The sequence below is a fragment of the Canis lupus genome, chromosome 15, assembly GCF_003254725.2.
Source record: "Canis lupus dingo isolate Sandy chromosome 15, ASM325472v2, whole genome shotgun sequence".
NCBI classification, from domain to species: Eukaryota; Metazoa; Chordata; class Mammalia; order Carnivora; family Canidae; genus Canis; species Canis lupus.
The window spans coordinates 6,284,770-6,305,784 of NC_064257.1; the positions used below are offsets into that span (position 1 = coordinate 6,284,770).

At 39.6% G+C, this 21,015-nt stretch overlaps 1 protein-coding gene and 1 long non-coding RNA gene across 3 annotated transcripts in view; one reads left to right on the plus strand and one right to left on the minus strand.

Moving 5' to 3' along the window:
• The window catches only part of LOC118350683 (uncharacterized), a 65,734-nt gene extending 60,412 nt beyond the window's left edge, over positions 1 to 5,322 (plus strand). The window contains exon 5 of the long non-coding RNA XR_007402508.1: positions 4,602 to 5,322. This is a non-coding gene — a long non-coding RNA (uncharacterized LOC118350683). The remainder of the gene's footprint in view (positions 1 to 4,601) is intronic.
• The window catches only part of AGO3 (argonaute RISC catalytic component 3), a 120,234-nt gene extending 100,397 nt beyond the window's left edge, over positions 1 to 19,837 (minus strand). Inside the window, exon 1 of one of the 2 annotated variants that reach the window (XM_049094514.1) lies at positions 19,533 to 19,837. In XM_049094514.1, coding sequence (XP_048950471.1) covers positions 19,533 to 19,551 — 19 coding nt within the window. In that variant the 5' untranslated portion in view covers positions 19,552 to 19,837. The remainder of the gene's footprint in view (positions 1 to 19,532) is intronic. The other variant, XM_025419940.3, reaches the window with a different exon arrangement.
• Positions 19,838 to 21,015: the final 1,178 nt, after the last annotated feature.

The following is a 21,015-nucleotide window of genomic DNA, read 5'->3' on the forward strand; positions in this document are numbered from 1 at the left end:
AAGAAATGTATTATCAAGCATGAAGATACATGGAGAAATCTTAAATCCATACTACTAAGTGAAAAAAGCCAATCTAAAAACGCTATGTATTATATGATTCAATTATATGACATTTTGGAAAAGGTAAAATTACGGAAACAATAAGAAAATTAGTGGTTTCCAAAGCCTTATGGGGTGGAAGTGATGAATAGGTGGAACACAGGGGATTTTAATTCTACTCTGTAGGATACTGTAATGATGGATATAGGTTACACACATCTGTCAAAACCCACAGAATGCACAACACAAAGAGTGAACCCTAAGATAGACTACAGACTTCAGATAAGAATGTATGTATGTATGTATGTATCAATACTGGATCCCTAATTGTAATAAATGTAACAAACTAAAGCAGTAATACAGAGAACTGGTTGGAAGGGGAACAATGGAATATATGGGAATGCCTGTTACTTTCCAATTTTTCTATAAACTCAAACTACTAAAAAAAACTCTTAATTTTTACAAATGCATGTACATTTTGACCTAGTAATTCCATTTCTAAGTATTTATCTACACATATACTTCCACAGGTAAAAAAAAAAAAAAAAAAGACATTTGTACAAGTATATCCTTGTCTACAGCATTCCTTGGAATAACAAAGAACTGAAATGTAAGCCCAATGAGGGTGGGAGTTTTGTCAGTTTCCTATACTGATCTATAATGTCCAGAACCATTCCTGGCATACAGTAAATAATAAATGTGTTAAATAAATGAGATGAATAAATCAGAGCCCAATTATTGTTACAACCATGCAATGGAAAAATAACCTTTAACTGTTAACATTAAAAAGAAGAAAAGAAAAAGAACAGAGAACTTCCTTAGTATCAGTAGAGGTAGGTTATACGAAAAAAACAGTGCAGGATAGGATATAAAATCCATGTTCATTTGGATGAGAAAACAGAATAGACACTCATGTTAGACATATACAACCTACATTCATATTATACAGTGTACACACTATTAGAATATATTAGGACACCATGATAGTGGGAGCAATGACTGCCTTCAGAGAGGGAACTAGATGGCTGGGGGCCTAAGAAAGAAGATTGATTTTTTTTCTCCCTATATAATCTATTCTGATACCCAACACTTGTTGCTGTAACACAAATCAGCTATCTTTTTTTTTTTTTTTTTAAAGATTTTATTTATCTATTCATGAGACACACGGGGAGGGGCGGGGGGCAGAGACACAGGCAGAGGGAGAAGCAGGCTCCATGCAGGGAGCCTGATGTGGGACTCCCAGGGATGCCAGGATCACGCCCAGAGCCAAAGGCAGGCGCCCAACCACTGAGCCACCCAGGCGTCCCAATAAATCAGCTTACATGCAACTGTAAATAGGGAAATTATGTATGTCACTTTGGCACAGACTTACTTTGGTTCATATGTGGTTTTCTTCAGCCTATTAATGCTTTTGCTTTAACAAGCAACAGCAGTTGAACACAAGTACGCTAACAATGAATACAACAAACGACAGAGTAATACAGTATTGTCCATGAAACTCCTTATACCTAAGGTCTTCCCTCTGGTTAAGCCACATGGTTGGACTTAGAATAGCTTTTGCATGATTTCCTCTGAAGTTTGTACTATTTGCCTTTATCTCAGCAATTTGGCTGTCTCAAACCGTCCTCACAACCCATTTCATCGAGCTACCATCATCTTTTTTAAATATCTTAATGTAAAGCCTTATGCTTATAGTACTTATTTACTAGAACTTTTTTTTTTTGCTTCTAGTAGTATTTTTAAGGGATATCCACATCATACAATTTACCCATTTAAAGTATACAATGGTTTTTAGTATATTCACAGATTTGTGCAACCATCATAATCAATTTTAGAACATCTTCCTCATCCCAAAATGAAACCCTGCACCCCTTCACCATCACCTCCCTATTCCCCCAACCAAAGACAACCATTAATCTACTTTGTCCCTATAGATTTGCCTATTCTGGAAGTTTCACATAAATGGAATCATGTAACATGTGCTCCTTTATAACTCCTTTCACTTAGCATGTTTTCAAGGTTCATCCACCTTGCAGCATTTATCAGACTTCATTCCTTTTTATTCCCAATATTCCATTGTTTGGATATTCCATCTTTTATTTATCCATTAACCATTTGATGGACATTTTGATTGTTTCCACTTTTTGGCTATTATAATAAATAATACTGTTATGAATTCTCATACCATGTCCTTGTATGGACATAAGTCTTTTTTTTCTTTTTCTAAGATTTTATCTATTTTTTTTTCATGAGAACACAGAAAGACAGGCAGAGACACAGGCAGAGGGAGAAGCAGGCTCCTCACATGGAGCTCCATGTGGGACCCATCCCCGGACCCAGATCACACCCTGAGCCAAAGGCAAGAGCTAAACTGCTGAGCTACCCAGGTATCCCTGGACTAAGTTTTCTTTTCTCTTGAGTAGATTCCTAGGGATGGAATTACTGGATCATTAATTAGCCTTTTGAGGAACTGCCAGAATGTTTTCCAATCAATATGAATTTAATATGTTTAATGGTTGCGGTATTTTATTAGAATTTTCAGTTTCTATTATATTCCAGTTACAAAGTTGCATAGATTTTTAAGATTTTTTTTAAAGCAATCTCTACACCCAACATGGGGCTTAAACTTACAACCCTGAGATCAAGAGTCACCTGTTCTAGGGGATTCCTGGGTGGCTCAGTGGTTTGGTGCCTGCCTTCGGCCCAGGGCGTGATCCTGGAGACCTGGGATTGAATCCTGCATCAGGCTCATTGCATGGGGCCTGCTTCTCCCTCTGCCTGTGTCTCTGCCTCTCTCTCTGTGTCTTTCATGAATGAATAAATAAAATCTTAGGAAAAAAAAAAAAAAAAGAGAGAGAGTCGCCTGTTCTACCGAATAAGCCAGCTGGGAGCCCCAAAGTTGCATAGGTTTTGACTCCTTAGCTTCAAGTCTATTCCCATCCCTGGCCCCATTAAGGTTTAGTATGATTGCATATATTACACTATCACACTATAGCAGAAACACCTGTGTATCCCTTTGTATCTTTTTGAATTTTGAATCATATGCTATTATGGCCTACTTTAAAAAAAATCAAGATAAAATTCACCTTGCTAACGAAACAAGGTATTCACTAAATGGAACGTAGAAGTTTTGTTTAGTCTATTCCTTTCCAAATTACATTCTAGGAAAGAGATCATAATCAGTAGTTGAATATCTCATGTGACAATAAAAGACAGCAGTACATCTTTACCACTCTTTCCATCAAGAAGTGGCGGCTTTCCTTTCCCCTTGAATCTGGGCTGTCTGTCCCTGGACTTCCACTGTGTGACTTCTGAGACTGGGCTTTAAGAGATCTGCAGCTTCTGCTTTGGAATATTACTTCTTGAAAACCAGCCTCCATACTACAAGGAAGTCCAACTGGCCACATGGAAAGGCCAAAGTGGAGCCGAGCCCAGACTCCCAGACTCTTCCCTCTTTTCTCCCATGTGACAGTACCAGTTGAGCTTCTAGCCACAAAATCTTGAGAAATGCTAAACTGCTGCTGTTGTTTTAACTCCACTAACGCAGTAATGGATAACCAAAACATTCATCATTGTAGAAAAATATGGAGAAAATGTCTCATTATAAGAAAAACAATGGCATAATAAGTTACTGTATTTATATGGTTTCTTTGCTCACTACTAATCCTCTCCAACTCCAATAGTCTCCCTTCTTGAGGTTTCAATTTCATCTTTTGTTATTCTACTGCATATCTTTAAGTAGTGTTATATAAAAAGACATTGGAGGGGGGCAGATTTTTCCAAGGCTTTACACATTTAAAAATGTCTGTTACCATTATATACAAACTACCTAAAATGAACCCATACATTCAAAACTTTGATTTTCAAATTTCCACAGACATTATCTTCTAGTATTTGGTATTGTGACTGCTTTTTCTGTACACATTCTTTGTATTTGAGACTTGAGAATCCATAAATATGTCCTTGTGTTAGTTCAAAACATATGTTCAATTTTCTTTTTTTTTTCTTTTTGTTCAATTTTCAATTGAGATCAATATTTCAGAAAGGTTCCATTATTTATTTTTATCTTTCTCAAACACCTCTACAATTTGCCCTCAGTGGGCTGCATGTATGGATTCTATATCCAACCCAGTTGCTACTATAGCCCTGTAAATACAGTTGTTTAGGGGTGTCTGGGTGGCTCAGTTGGTTAAGTATTTGACATCGGCTTGGGTCACAATCTCAGGGTCCTGCAATCGAACCCCATGTTGGGATCCCCACTGAGCAAGGAATCTGCTGCTTCTTCTCTTTCTGCCCCTTCCACCTGCTTGTGCTCTGCCTGCCTCTCATATAAATAAATAAAATCTTTAAAAAATATATAGTTGTTCATAAATGTTTTTTTAATTTGCGACCAATAGCTTCCATATCTGAAGTGTGATTTTGTTTTCACTGTCTATTGTCTTTCTTGCTCATGGTATCCTGATAGCATGTATATCCTGAAAAATAATTTGTAGAAATAATTTGAGAACTAGGATAAAGATATATTCCCTAAGAAAAGATTTGCATTTGTTTCTTTCTATCAGGTTCCTGGGAATACTACCGGTCCAATGCAACTTAAATTCAAATTATAGTTTAAGCTTCCAGGGAGGATCATCCATTTCAAGATTACTCTCACCTTCAGTATACAGCATTTGAGGGGCCCAGTTTATGCTACAGAAGGTCTCCTGTATTCTACTCTCCATCATGTGCAGACTCTGGACTTTAATTTCTGTTCACTTTACATTTTCAGGCATCAAAATTTAGTTTCCAAGATCAGCAAATGCCCTCAGGGGAAAAGTGGCTCTTATGGTCATTACTTCTCTAGGTTTCCATCTCTCTTCCATTTTAGCCTGGTAATTACAGGCATATACCACAGAACTGATTTTTTTCCTGTAAAATACGTCTTGGTTTTTAAAATCTAAACTTAGAATATGTTTAGACATCTTTCAATGTAATTTTTTCAAATTATTCTTATATAACAAATGTTTACACTATGTTCCCCAAACTCATTACAACTTTTTTTTAAAGCAAGACAACGTATAAAGAAAAGTTTCAAGTTACACTCCAATGCAATTGGTAGACTATCAGACATCATACATACAAGCTTTTTTTTTTTTTTTTGCTTTTGTTTTAATTAAAGTTAGTTAACATGGAGTATATTAGGTTCAGGGTACACACACAAGTTTTTTAAAGCCTGCTGAGTATCAACAGAGTGACTATGCTGGTGATAGACAAGACAAAGAAAAGAAAAGAGAAAAAGAAAAAGAAAGAAGGAAAGAAAGAAAAGAAAAAAGAAAAGAAGAAAAGAAAAGAAAAAGAAAGAAAAGAAAGAAAAGAAAAGGAGTCATGAAACCTCATGGTAACCAACAAAGCAAAACCCTACAGTAGATATACAAAAGATAAAAAGAAAAGAATCTAAGCGCCCATTAAAGAAAATCACAAAGACAAAGGAAGAGAGCAGAGAAGAAAGGAATTTTCTTTTGTTGGCATAAAAATAGAAACATTTTTCTATTTTTATGCCAATACCATACTGTTTTATTAACACAACTTTGTAATATAGTTTGAAATCAGGGACCATGATTCCTCCAGTTTTGTTGTTCTTTCTCAAAGTTGCTTGGCTCTTTGTGGTCTTTTGTGGTTTAACACAAATTTTAGGACTGTTTGTTCTATTTCTGTGGAAAATGCCAATGGAATTTTGATAGAGATTGTACTGAACCTGCAGACTGCTTTAGGCAGTATGGCATTTTTACAATATTAATTTTTCTAATCCAAGAGCACTTTCCATTTGTGTTGTCTTCAGTTTCTTTTATCAATGTCTGACAGTTTTCAGTATCCATGTTTTTCACCTCCTTGGTTAAATTTATTTCTAGGTATTTTCTTCTTTTTGATTCAGTTGAAGATGAGACTTTTCTTAATTTCTTTTTTTTTAAATTTTTATTTATTTATGATAGTCACAGAGAGAGAGAGAGAGAGAGAGGGGCAGAGACACAGGCAGAGGGAGAAGCAGGCTCCATGCACCGGGAGCCCGACGTGGGATTTGATCCTGAGTCTCCAGGATCGCGCCCTGGGCCAAAGGCAGGCGCTAAACCGCTGCGCCACCCAGGGATCCCTAATTTCTTTTTCTGTTAGATTACTAAGCATACAAAGTATAACAAATTTTGTATATTGCTTTCACATCCTGCAACTTCACTGAATTCATATATTAGACTGGATAGTTTTTTGGTGGTCTTCCAGGTTTTCTATACATATGTAATGTCATCTGCAAATAGTGACATCTTTACTTCTTCCTCTTAGGAAGGATGCCTTTTATTTCTTCTTGCCTAATTGTTCTGGCTAGTACTTCTAGTACTCTATGGAATAAAAGTGGCGAGGGTTGGCATTTTTGTCTTTTTCCTGAACTTACAAGAAACATTTTCAGCTTTTTACTGTTGAGTAGGATAGTAGTTGTGGCCTTGTCACATACAGACATTATTATGTTGAGGTATGTTCAGCTGTCTTATTTTAAAAATGAGATAAACCTATACATTCTAGATGTGCTTGGCTTTAAGCTATAAAAAAAAATATGTAGCTCTTTAACAAATATTAACAGGCATCTACAACAGGTCATAAAATACACTTAGTGCACTTCTCTGCACTGAGCACCTAGTATTTGGGGGGAGGTAGAGAGGGAAACAGGCATAAAGAATTTTTTCCCTTCATATCAATTTCAGAAGTAGACATACCAAATCAAAGGATATGAACAGAAATGTATTTCTGACTCCTGATACTTACTGCCAAATAGCATATGAACACATTAATATCATAAGATCTCTCTCTTATCCTTTCTAGCATTAGGCGTTACAATTTTAAAATATCTTTTATTTGTTAATAAAATAACCTTCTGCTATTTTATTTACAAATGATTACTATCAAGATTGGCTTAAAACTAATATGTAATGTTCCTATATACCCCATTCTCTAATGAAACTCACTGCCCCTATAGGTAATTAAAAAACAACAACAACAAAAAAAAAAGCATGGGGCACCTGATTGGCTCAGTCAGAGGAGCATGCGGCTCTTGATTTCAGGGTGGTGAGTTTGAGCCCCAACTGGGAATAAAACTTAAAAGAAAATAAAAAACATAAAAGGTCATTTATCTACTTAATTTATTCAACAATTATTATGTTCAAGTTTTTATAGATACAGAGATTAATAAGTCAGCTATTTGCTTTAAGTAGTTCCTAATATATTGGGGGGGGGGATATTCCATCTTTATATGTAAGGAATGTTAACAACAATAGCTATCTTTATTAATAAATGTTTTTTTAAAATTTTTATTTATTTATGATAGTCACAGAGAAAGAGAGAGAGAGAGAGGCAGAGACACAGGCAGAGGGAGAAGCAGGCTCCATGCACTGGGAGCCCGATGTGGGATTCGATCCCGGGTCTCCAGGATCGCGCCCTGGGCCAAAGGCAGGCGCCAAACCGCTACGCCACCCAGGGATCCCTAATAAATGTTTTAAAGATTTATTTTAGAGAGAGCAAGAGAGCATTCATGCATAAGTAGGAGGAGCAGAGGGAGGAGGGAGAAGGACAGACTCTCAAGCAGGCTCCATGGAGTAGGAGCCCCAGGTCAGGTTCAATCCCACAACCCTGAGATCATGACTGAGCCAAAGTCAAGAGTCTGGCACTTAACCAACTGAGCCAACCAGGCGCCCCTACCTTTATTATTAAATATTTCAAACACATTTTGTGATTTCTTGCAACATAACTTTTGAGGCAGGTACTATATTATACTGAGAAAACTTGAAGCGTTGGAAGATTTAAAAACATGTTCACAGTTAGAAAATGGCAAAGCCAGGATTTTCAATTAGTCAGTTTGATTCGGAGCCTCCATTTTTAACCGTTACACTATACCATTCATTATACCATTATACTACTACAAACTAACATCTGCTGAAAGTCTATCATTCACTAAATCATTCATTCATTGACTCATTAATCTGTTCAACAAATCATTGCCTCCAACTGTCAAGCATTGTTCAGGCCCAGGTGAAGAATAATTTTAAAAATATTAATAAAGAGCTAATCTTCAAGAAGCTTTTATGGGAGGGTTGGATGAGTAGATTATATTGCATTTCTTTTTTTGCCAGTCGTGTAGTATTGAATGCTGTAAAGAAAAATAAAATACGGTAAGGGGATAGGGGCACCTGGGTAGCTAAGTCACTTAAGCATCTGACTCTTATTTCAGCTCAGGTTATCTCAGGGTTGTGAGATTGAGTCCCGCATGGAGCTCTGTGCTGGACATGAAGCCTACTTTAGATCCTCTCTCTTCCTCCCCCTCTGCCTCTCATCCCCCCACAAAAATAAATGTTAAGGGGATAAACAGAGGAAGGGTTGGAAAATTAACATTAACAATTTTAGACGGGTTTGTTAAAGACCTCTATGAAAGGGTGACAGAAAACAGAGGAAGTGAGAAAAAGAGTCATGTGGGCATTTGGAAGAACATTCCAGGCCGAGGGAAAATCAAGTTTAGAGGAAAAAGCAGAAGTTTGCTTGGTGAAGAACGGCAAAGAGACCACTATGCCTGGACCACAGTGAGCAAGAAAAGAATAAGAGATGAGGTCAGAAGATAATGGGAGATCAGATCATATGGGATTTGAAAACCATAATGAGTTCTTTGGATTGTATTCTGAAACATAAAAACCAACAAAGGGTTCTATGTCAAGAAGCATTATGATTTTATTTTTTTTTTTTTTAAACAATCACTCTGGCTGCTGTATGAAAAACTGTATGTAAAGGTACAGGCAGAGAGACCAGTTAGCAGGCTAGCTGATTGTCCAAGCAAAGTATAATATTGGCTAGGGATGGGGTTGTAGCACTTGGGGGAGTGATGTTGATGTGGAAAACATTTATAAGGTAGACCTGATAGGAACTGCTATGAATTAGGGGGGTGTGTGTGTGGTGTGAGAGAAAAGATCTCTCAAGGATGTTTGTTTTCAGTCTAAGCAACTAAAAGAACGGAAGTGTCATTTATTGAGTTAGGAAGGACTCAGGATCAAATTTGGAGAGGAAATAAATTTTTAGGACATGCTAAGCTTGATGGATCTATACAATGAGGTGTCTAGTAGGCAATTAGATGTGTGTAAAGTTCAAGGGAGAGGTCCAGGCTAGAGTCATAAATGTGAGTGTCCTGGGCATACAAGTGCTATTTGAAACCACTGGACTGGAGATTACCCAAACTGTGGTAGGAAACAGAAGAACTCTAAGCCCTGGGATACTCCCAATGTTCAGAGATTGGGGAAATGAAGAGGGCATAATAAAGGAGGCAAAAAAAGTGATATCCAGTAAGGTTGAGAAGAACCTGGAAAGAGTGGTACCGAGGAAAAAGTGAAAAAAGAATGTTTCAGGGTGCCTAGGTGGCAGAGTGGATTAAGTTTGCAACTCTTGGTTTCAGCTCAGGTCATGATCTTAGTGTCATGAGATAAGAGCCCCACATCAGGCTAAGCACTCAGTGTAGAGTCTGCTTGAGATTCTCTCTCTCCCTCTCCCTCTGCCCCTCCTACTTGTGCTTTTGTATCTTACTCTCTAAAAAATAAATCAATCTAAAAAAATGTTTCAAGAAGGAAGCAACTTAAATAAGGTCAAATAAAATGAAGATTTGGGAATTGACTACTGAGTTTAGCTAACTCTATACTGATGTTGATAAGAGCAATTTCAGGGCACCTGGGTGGCTCAGTGGTTTAGTGTCTGCCTTTGGCTCAGGGAGTGATCCCGGGGTCCTGGGATCGACTCCCACATCAGGCTCCCCAAGGGGAGCCTGCTTCTTCCTTTGCCTGTGCCTCTGACTCTCTCTCTCTGTGTCTCTCATGAATAAATGAATAAAATCTTTAAAAAAAAAAAAAAAGAGCAATTTCAGCAAAGTAGTGGGAACCAAAACTTCACTGGAGTAAGTCTGAAAAGAATCCCCCCTGCATGTGATCAAGACTTTAAGTCCTAGCAGTTAACAGTAAATTGAAAGGAACATGTTAAATCACACAATGAAGATGGAACCAGCAAAATCCAGACTGTGATAACTCTAAAAGAACAAACAATCCATAAACTGCATAGGATAAAAGGACAGAAAACTTAGATTAAAAAAGCACTTAAAAGACATAGCAATCACGAACGCATAAAAAAGAAGGGGAATGGCGGATCCCTGGGTGGCTCAGTGGTTTGGCGCCTGCCTTTGGCCCAGGGCGTGATCCTGGAGTCCCGGGATCGAGTCCCACGTCGGGCTCCCAGCATGGAGCCTGCTTCTCCCTCCTCCTGTGTCTCTGCCTCTCTCTCTCCTTCTCTCTGTGTCTATCATAAATAAATCTTAAAAAAAAAAGAAAGGTTTAAAAAAAAAAAAAAAGAAGGGGAATATATACGCACACACACAAACACACACACACAATGGAATATTAGCCATAAAAAAGAATGAAATCTTGCCATTGCAACAACATGGACAGATCTAGAGAATATAATGCTAAGTGAAATACATTAGTCAGAGAAAGACAAATGCCATACTTTACATATATGAGGAATTTAAGAAACAAAACAAATGAAAAAGAGAGACAGACTTTTCAATATAGAGAACTGATGGTTACCAGAGGGGAGGAGAGTAAGGGATAGGTGAAATACGTAAAGGGGATTAGGAACACACTTACCATGATGAGCACTGAGTAATGTATAGGATTGTTGAATCATTATACTGTACACATGAAATTAACGTAACAGTGTGTATATTAACTGTACTGGAATTTTAAAAAGACAATCATAACGTGTGAAATTTATTTGGATCTGAACTCAAAAATGAAAATAAAGGGCAAATTAGAAAAAAGTACAGCTAAGTAGAAGTTTGAACATTAGATGTTTGATATCAACAATAATTATTATTTTGCTGTGATAATGGTACTATGGTTTATGTAAAGAGCCTGTATCTTTTGTAAATACTCAGTAGCTATTTATGAATGAAACAGTATTATGAGTAGAATATGCTTCAAAAAAATACAAGGGACGGGACATTAGAAGGGACACAATTGGATATGAGTTTATGATTGTTAGGTTTGGGTGATGGGTACGTGGTAGCTTATTACATAATTCTGCCTATTTGTAAGTATCTTCAATTCTCTATTACAAAAGTCTTAAGAAATAAGAAAAGAAGTGCCATTTCCTTTGCATACTTAAACTCTTACCATCCCATTGTACAACAAGGAAATTAAAGTTAAGGAAGATTAAATGTACCACTCAAAGTCACAGTTAACTTTTTAAATAAACTTTTTTTTAAATGTATTTTTATTTAATTATTTATTTATTTATTTATTTATTTATTTATTTATTTGAGAAAGTGAGAGAGAGCAAGAGGGAACATGTGTACATGGGCGTGCACAAGCAGAGCGAAGAACAGAAGGGAGAGGAAGAGAATTTCTGAGGCCATCTCTGCACTGAGCTAGGAGCCTGATGTAGGGCTCAATCTCATGACCCTGAGATCATGACCAGCCAAAACCAAGATGCTCAACTGAGCCACCCAGGCACCCCTAGGCTTTTTTTTTTTTTTTTAAGAGCAGTTTTAGGTTCACAGCAAAATCAAGCAGACGGTAAATATGCCTCCTGCCCACACATCCCCAGAGCCTCCCAATCCACATCCCCACACCCAAGTGGTACATTTGTTACAATCACTGAATCTACAATGACACATCATTATCAAGTCAGTTAATCTGAGAGCCAGATTTGTCTCTAAAACCCATGCTTTGTACACTATATCACACTGCCAATTTTTTCCCCATCATTTTGTCGGGTGCTATTTATACAAACTGGCAAAAAACCAAAATTGTTTCATGAATAAGCAATGTAACAAACTATCGTTATTATAAAATCATCATCAAGTTTAAGTATCCAAAAAATACTTTAATATAAATTAATGAAGCAATTCTGTCAATGCAACAAATTATACTCCCATGAAGCATATTTCAGTTATTTAACAAATACATATACTGCCCACTAGATTTGAAGATATAATTACACGGAAATACAAAGCACTATCTGGAACTTCTCTCCACCTCAAATGTTTCTTTCAGTAGTTATAGTAAGTACTGGCTAGTATCAACTGACCACATTAAACTTCGAACATAAAACAATATACATTCACAGGATGTTATGTTATTCAGGGATCTAACATCTAACTTGTATTAGTTTTTTGAGTCCCAAGCTAAATAATGGCCTACAGCAAATGAACGATGAAAAACAGTGGATAAATCAACGATAGCATATACTATTGCCTATTATGAAAATAGTAGATTTTCACTGGGAACTTCTCCTCCAATATTTATGGAATACATCTTGTTTCAACAATTCTACTTCTAGGAATTAGGGCAACACACACACACACACACACACACACACACGGATACTTAGCAAAGTTTTATTTACAATGAAAAATAATAAAGAAACCTAAACCACCATCAATGTGACTGATTAAATAGGCACTGAGTAAAGATCATCACAGTGCCGTAAAAATGTAAGTATTATTATGGAAAAAATGTCCAGGACACTTTACTAAGTAGAAAAAGCAGGTTAAAAACAATGAAAAAAAAAAAAAACAATTAATGATGGATGGAGAGATGGATGGATGTCTGGGAAGACAGACAAAATAATTAGCAATGATTTTATCCAGAGCATGGGATATTATTTTCACTTTCCACTTTATTTTTTTTTTTTTAAGATTTATGTATTCATGTGAGAGACAGTAAGAGCATGCAAGGGAAAGGGCAGAGGGAGAGAAAGTCACAAGCAGGCTCCACGCTGAGCAAGGAGCCCATCATGAGGCCTGATCTCAGAACCCTGAGATCAGGACCTGAGCTGAAACCAAGAGTTGGAGGCTTAACCCACTGCATCAACCAGGCACCCCTTCACTTTCTACTTTACTCTATTGTTTGCTTTTTAAAAACAATAAATAAGTGTTTTTATACCAAGGAAAAAATTTGTTTTTTGTTTTGGAAAATATATTGTATGGCTTCAAACTTTGACATAATAAAACATCTGTTTACTACATGAACTTACAAGGATAAGCAGTAAACATCAGCATGAAATTTTAGTAACCTCCCGCCTACTAGTTCTACGTATTCATTCAATGAACCTGTACAAACAGCACACTTATTACCATATTACATTTATTATTTCACTATAGCCAAATAATCCCTTGTAGAAATTCAGCCTGCTGAGGGTAAAATTTCTCAGATGGCAGTACTGGGGAACAATTGTTTTGTTTTGTTTAAAGATTTTATTTATTCATGACAGACACCGAGAGAGGTAGAGACATAGACAGAGGGAGAAGCAGGCTCCCTGCGGGGATTCCAGTGCGGGACTTGATCCTGGGTCTCCAGTTTCACGCCCTGGGCTGAGGTGTCGCTAAACCACTGGGCCACCGGGGCTGCCCCAGGGGAGTAATTGTTAGAAAGGCATTTTGCTCCTTGCAAACCAGAGAGCACGCTACCCAAAGAGGTCCCGCACTACAGAAATGCCTTGAGATTTACTTCATAATTAAAGGTGGGCTAACTTCTGAAAAACTTTGGTCAGCCAAGCAAAAATTTTAGGAAAATTTTGAGTAATTTTAAAGTAATGCCACTTTTATGTTAAACATACAGACAGAAATCAAGTCTTAATTTAGAAACCAGAAGTTTCTTTTAAAAAAAGGAAGACTTAATTGCTAAGATATAAGCCCATTTTGCAATCTATTCTTTGAAAGCTTTTTAAAAAATTTCAATACATTAATGAACTTCTTTTGTTAGAAGATTTAGAAATCACTTAAAATATCAAGTATTGGGTAGGTGCTGAGTGGCTCAGTTGGTTAAGCGTCTGCCTTCATGAAGCTCAGGTCACGATCCCAGAGTCCTGAGATCGAACCCTGCACCAGGTTCCCTACTCAGCAGGAAGCCTGCTTCTCCCTCTACCCCTCCCCCCTGCTCGTGATCTATCAAATAAATAAAATATTTTTAAAAAATCAAGCACTGGTGATAACTCAAAAACAGTATTATATAAGCCTACAGTTGAGAACATTTTCTTGCAAAATTTCTTTCATGAGTGAAAAACATAAAAATATTCCATGTTAGTATTGTACAGATAGCTTCTAATTTCTCGAGAACTTGACAATTCAGTAACAAACGTAGAAAAAAAAACCTGGCTAATTCAAAACAAAAAATTCCTCCAAATTACTTCACTATTACTTCAGAATAATGTAAACAATTTTTTATTGTAACCAAAAGACAAAAAGCCCACATTAAAAGAAAATAACAGTTATGTGACATGGTTTTGCTAAATCTCAATAGTCTTTTTTTTAAGCAACGGTAGCCAAAGAAAGTTATTAATATTAACACAGATAATGGCAGAAAACTACAGAAACTCTAAATACAGAAAGGCTGTTCATGTATCCTAACAGCATAACCATTATGGTTGAAAAACCACACAATATTCTTTCTCACATCTGTTTTGTTAATGAGCCAAGAATGGGGGTCTATTGGGTATCCTAGACAACTGAATTAGAAGTAGGAATGTCTGGTGAATGCTATTTACCCCAACAAACTGAGACTATATAGGTTAGGAAAGGATACTATTCTTAAATAAATTGTATTTTTAGTTTTATCTTCTCAGAAAATGAACTATTACTTGCCTTATTCCCCCATCTATCAAAAAAAAAAACCTTATAAATTATTCTATATCCCAAGTTTTAAATATTAAAAGGTGTTTTGTTAGATTAACAAAATATTTAATTATTTTATCTTTCAGATAGACTCTCAAATATTTAGACTATAAAGATCTATGTGAAACACGATGGCTGCTATATGAAAAAACTAGAAAACAGTATCAATTAAAATACGACAGTTTATGACAGTTTAGCAAGAACTGTATTCTGAACTACAGTTTTCCCATATACGACAGAGAACTCTTCCAGGAAATGTCCCCTCTACAGGGCCCCAGGTCTCTGCATGCTATCAGCCTGGCTTATAGAACCAAATAAACACAATGTTCCCACTGGAAAACATAAATGAATATAAACTAAATCTAAGTTACCAACTTAGTACATAAAATTCTCCAAAAAGAGCAAAAGGAAGGAATATCTCGAAATCATTTCATTCTAGCAGCTTTCTTAAATTACTTAATTCCTTATTATTATTTTAATAAAGAAATTTACTAGTTTGAAACCTGGCTTAAAAACTTAAAGAGTGATCAGGATGATGGAAACATGGCTAACATGATTTTAAAAGTCTTCATTACATTACTCAAATTACATTTCAGGGTTACCTATATGTTCTTTTTCTCCTTTAAGTCTTTGTTTAGAAGAACAAAATTGTTTCTTGCCTCCTTTTCAATTTTCCCTCAGGGAAAAAAATTTCCAGCGCTGTAAGAGAAATTAAATTCTAAAACAAAAATCAAAATAATCTTGCATATTTTTAAGTCCCACTGCTAGTCAAGAGCAGCAAATATCAGGAAAAAAAGTCATGATGGCCACTCAAGAACAGCACAAGTTAAAATTTAAGTGGCAACCAAGTAGAAAAACCTTTTGCGTGTTCAAAATTCATGCCCTGTAGACAGAGAAGCATTTTGACAATTTTTTCTTCAAGACAAAAATCCACAAGTGAGAAAACTTATATTCCAAAGTGATTTAAAAAAGATTAAGCACTAAAATACTAAAAGATTAAATACTTTATTCATCTCATTCAAACTTAATTTCATATATGCAACTTCTGTTTCTTTGAAACTTGTTCTCAAATGATTTTTTTTCTAGTTTTTTAATTCTATTATTTTTTTCTAGTTTTTTTATTCTATGATTTTATTTTCTATTCTATTATTTTCTAGTTTTTTTTTATTCTCCATGCATGGAGCCTAACATGAAGTTTGAACTCAGGACCCTGAGACCGCGACCTGAGCTAAGACTCAGATGTTTGATGGACTGAGCCAACCAGGCAACCCTAGATTTTTAGTATTTAAAAAAATCCAGAGCCTTGAAATCACTTTGCAGATCCCAACATGAATTTAAGAGTATCACTAAGAAACATGGTCTATTTACTCCTGCAACACTGTATAAGACTGCGACCAAAGGTTATCAAACCACTTTGCACATCATTAATTTCAAGTAAAAGCAAATGTTTTTCTTCCTTGGCAGGTAAGTACAATTCCTTCTCCCTTAAACAGTAGTCTAACTACACCTAAAAATACCTATAGAATAGGTCCTAAAACCCTGCTACAAAGGAGAAGTGATATCCTAATGAATGTTTCTGCAGCTTCCATTCACACTTTATTTGGAATTAAAACAAATACTTTTAGTCCAATTGTAACTAAACTATAAAAAAAAACAACCAGAATTTCATTAGAAGTTTTCCTAACTAGGGGATCCCTGGGTGGCGCAGCGGTTTGGCGCCTGCCTTTGGCCCAGGGCGCGATCCTGGAGACCCGGGATCGAGTCCCATGTCGGGCTCCCGGTGCATGGAGCCTGCTTCTCCCTCTGCCTCTCTCTTTCTCTCTCTCTCTCTGTGACTATCATAAATAAATAAAAATTAAAAAAAAAAAAAAGAAGTTTTCCTAACTAAAGAGTCACAGGCACAGATGAAAAACTATTGTTATATTTAAAAACCAATTGTGCTAGCTTTTCTGGTTAAAGTTTACGCAGTTCTTTTTTTTTTTTTTTTTTAAGATTTTATTTATTTATTAGAGACAGAGAGAGAGGCAGAGACACAGGCAGAGGGAGAAGCAGGCTCCATGCAAGGAGCCTGACATGGGACTCGATCTTGGATCTCCAGGATCACACCCTGGGCTGAAGGCGGCTCTAAACCACTAAGCCACCAGGGCTGCCCAGTTCACCCAGTTCTAAATCAGTACAATGAACAGGACACCCTAAAAAATCACTTAAAATATTACATGCAAAAATGGACAAATATTCATTTTTAGTAATGATTCACCCAGAAACAATTAACATAGCATTTGTATCCAAAGTCCAAGTCCCCCCATGTAAATAAATGTAAGTTTCCTATTTATCTTCCTAAGAACTAGTATTTAAAATAGCCTGTCATAAGGTAATACCTAAGACTTTCCACACACAAACCAAAACCTTAGAACCAAATTGGAGCAAAGATCCAACATTTACTCAATAGACTATCAAAACATTTATGTCTAAGAAGATGTTTTTAAGAAATCTCTGCACCCAAAGTGGGGTTCAAACTCAGAACTGAGTTCAAAAGTCACAGGCTCTACCAATGAGCCAACCAGGCACCCCCATGTCTAAAATATTTTAAACCTAAATATGGACCTATTTTTTTTATGTTTTATTTTTAAGTAATCTCCACATCCAACATGGGGCTCCAACTCACAACCCTGAAATCAAAAGCCTCACGCTCCAAAGACTGAACCAGGCAGGCACCCCCCCTCTTTACCTCTCAAACTCTTGATTTAAAACTTAGTTGTGTATTTTACCCAACTATGCTTTCAGTTACACGTGCAGCATTAACAATTACACATAAGACCCAGGAAGAATGGAAACTTTGTTTTTGATGATGACAATTCTGAGCCATATTATACTTTATCTCCATTATTAGATTAATCATGTATGAACTGCATTGAAGAGCAAACTTTGAGTTTCAAGAGGTCTAAGCATACGGTCGATATTATCTAATTCTACCTCCCCAGATGTGAAGATAGTTAAATGTGTATATATTTCAGCAATGGCACATGCAAAAAGAAGACGTAAGACTTATCTATAGCTCAAGAACTCACTGGAGTGTTTACTGAATCACACTTGGCTAGTTGGACCAGTTGGCCAGGCGACTGGACTTCAGAAATATTTTTGAGGATGTTGTCCATACCTTGGGCCATAATTTCATACAAAAAACCCAAAGGTGAAAAACACTTAAAAATTTTTTTGAACTATCTTTAAAAGTCTTAGGGTAATTAATAAAGTGTTTAATTTTCATGTTTTGCTTTCCAGGCCTGATAACAGGACAGTTATGTAAAAGTCACCTATAGCCCTAGATCATCCTATTCACTCAAAAGTATGGTACACAACTAAAAGACAAAGGCAGGGCACAGTTTCAGAAATATACAAATCAATGATAAACAAATGAAAATCTAAAACTTCACAAGCTCGGGGATCCCTGGGTGGCTCAGCAGTTTAGCACCTGCCTTTGGACCAGGGCGTGATCCTGGAGTCCCAGGATCGAGTCCCCCATCGGGCTCCCTGCGTGGAGCCTGCATCTCCCTCTGCCCGTGTCTCTGCCTCTCTCTGTGTCTCATGAATAAATAAATAAAATCTTAAAAAAAAAAAAGTAACTTTAAGAAAAAAATTAATAAAACTTCACAATCTATAAAGTATCCCTTTTAAAGAAAATATGAAGATGACAGAAAAAAGAATGCAAAAGAGAAACAGAAGAAACTGATTAGAAAAAATTTCATGTAAACCTTGCAATAATCTCCTCGCCCCATTCCCGCCCCCCCTCCCCGCTACAAATTGAGCGCTGTTTGCATCTAATGACAATTACACTTCTTTTTTTTTTTTTTTTTGACAATTACACTTCTTAACTTAATCAACGAAACCCCTCATTATCTTTAGGTCACCGATCTCCTTTATCACTTAACTTTTTCTTATATTCAAATACCTCCCAGACTAGCAAAACGACACGTGAAATTCAGGAACTTGAGATCTCCATCAGCAACGAGACAGCCCGTCCCCACCTCAATATTCCAAAAATCAACTTATGTGTTACCGTCTGGATGAAGCGTACTTCCAAATCTACCACGTTATAAGTATGATTTTTTGGGAAGCAGGTCATTATGTAACAGCTACTTTGTGTCTCCTAGTTACTTTAAAATCGTAAAAAAAGTGCTTGCTTGCTTATTTATTTATTTATTTATTTATTTATTTATTTATTTATTTATTTCCCCCAAGGCAAGTACTGCCCATGTTGCAGATTTTCTCAAAAACTGCCGTTTTCCCAAGAGGAGAGAGAGCAGGTTGTTTTAATTTCCAGAACTCCCGGAATAGGAGAGTCTTCTCCGGGGACCAGGGAAGGCGGAGGGAGTCCGAGCAGCAGCTCGCGGATCCACGTCGCCGCGGGAGCGGGATGCGGGCCCGGGGGCCGGAGGCGGCGGCCGGAAGGAGCTGCGGCCGGGCCGTGACCTCGCCCTCGGCCGGGTCCGCCCCGGGCTCCCGCTGCCCCGCGGCTCCGCGGGACGCGCACCCCGCACGCCGGCCGCCCGAGCAGCGAAGGCGACGCCGAAGCCCGCCTGCTCGCGGGAGGACCCCGAAGCACGACGCTGCCAGCGGCGCCCCCCGCCGTCCCGCCCTCCGCGCAGCTTCGCGTCCTCCGGGCCCGGGACCCGCGGCGGGGCTGCGCGGGGACGGAGGGGGCGGGGAGGGGGACGACCGCGCGCTCCGGGGCTCCGGGGCTCCTCCCGCCCCGCCCGCCCGGCAGCCGCGGCTCGCTCACCTGCGGAGCCGATTTCCATTCATGGAGCTGGGGGGGTGCTTCGGCCGAGAAGGGCGCCCGCCGCTGGGGGCGCGGAGGCAGCGCAGGGGCGACGCGGACGCCGGGCCTGCCGGCGGGCGGCGATGAGCGCTCCTCGGGGACGGCCGCCGCGGGGAGGCAGCGCGCGACCCGGCGGGCGGAGGGCGAAGCGGGAGGCGGCCGGGACAGCCCCGTGGGAAGGCGCGCCGCCCGCCGCCGCGTCCGCTCCCGCGGCCCCTCCACGACTGCGGCGCCGCCGCCGACCTCGCCGGGGGCCGCCCCCGGAAGCCCGCTGCCGTCACTTCCGCCGCCCCCGCCGCGCCCTCCGCCCCGAGCCGTGCGGCTGCGACGTCGCTGCGGGCCGCGGGGAGGGGCGGGGGCGGGGCCGGGGCCGGGCCTGGGCGGGGCGTGCCGGCCGGAGACGACCCTGGGGAGCCGCAGTCGGCGCTACCCCGCGCCGGGCGGAGCCTTCCCGAGGCAGTGGCGCTTACCTGGGCGGGAGCCTACCTGCAGCGCGGCCGCTCGGGAGCGCCGGGCCCGGGCCTGCCGCCGGCTGAGGCACAGCGCACCCCCCCGCCCCGCCCCAGCAACCCCCGCCCCGGCGGAGCATCCCCCCCCCGCGCCCCGCCCCGGCCGAGCCCCCCCCTGCCCCGCCCCCTCCGAAAGCGGTCAAGCGACCACTATAGGATCACTCCCAAGTCCGGGGGCGACGACCCTGGCGGTGGGGAGGGCCGTACAACTTAGCACGGGAAAGGAGTATTAAGGAACAAGACTTTAAAAAAAAAAAAAAAAAAAAAGGAACAAGACTTTAAGGATCCCTGGGTGGCGCAGCGGTTTGGCGCCTGCCTTTGGCCCAGGGCGCGATCCTGGAGACTCGGGATCGAACCCCACGTCGGGCTCCCGGTGCATGGAGCCTGCTTCTCCCTCTCTCTCTCTCTCTCTCTGTGACTATCATAAATTTAAAAAAAAATTAAAAAAAAAAAAAAAGGAACAAGATAAACACCACATCGGATAATGTCCTCGTTTAAAACGCTTTAATAGCGTCCCGGCACGCCGAGATCGACTCTTGCGGGGCCAAAGCGCGCCGCGCGCGCCGACCCTTCCTTCCAAGCGAGACCACTAGGCTGCAGCTACGCCGTCCGCTCCCCGTCCCCGCTGTGGGCAAGCCTCTTCCTTTCCCACGTGGCGCCCCTCGGCTCGGTTCCCTAGGCCAGGAACAGAGCCTCTCCTTTCCCTCCCCCCTCAGCTTCCCTTCTTCCCTTCCGTGCCCCAGAACCTTCTTATACCGCAGCCTTATTTCAGAGAGGTCTTTTCTTGATCACTAATGGGGGGAGGGGGCGTTCTTCTATTACAGCATTTCCCTAAGAATCCTCCCAACCTGTAGTTTTACTTTAGTTTGTGTGCCCCCTACCCCCTACCCCGCACAGGCTTCTAAGCACTAGCTTACCGCGGCCAGCACACTCAC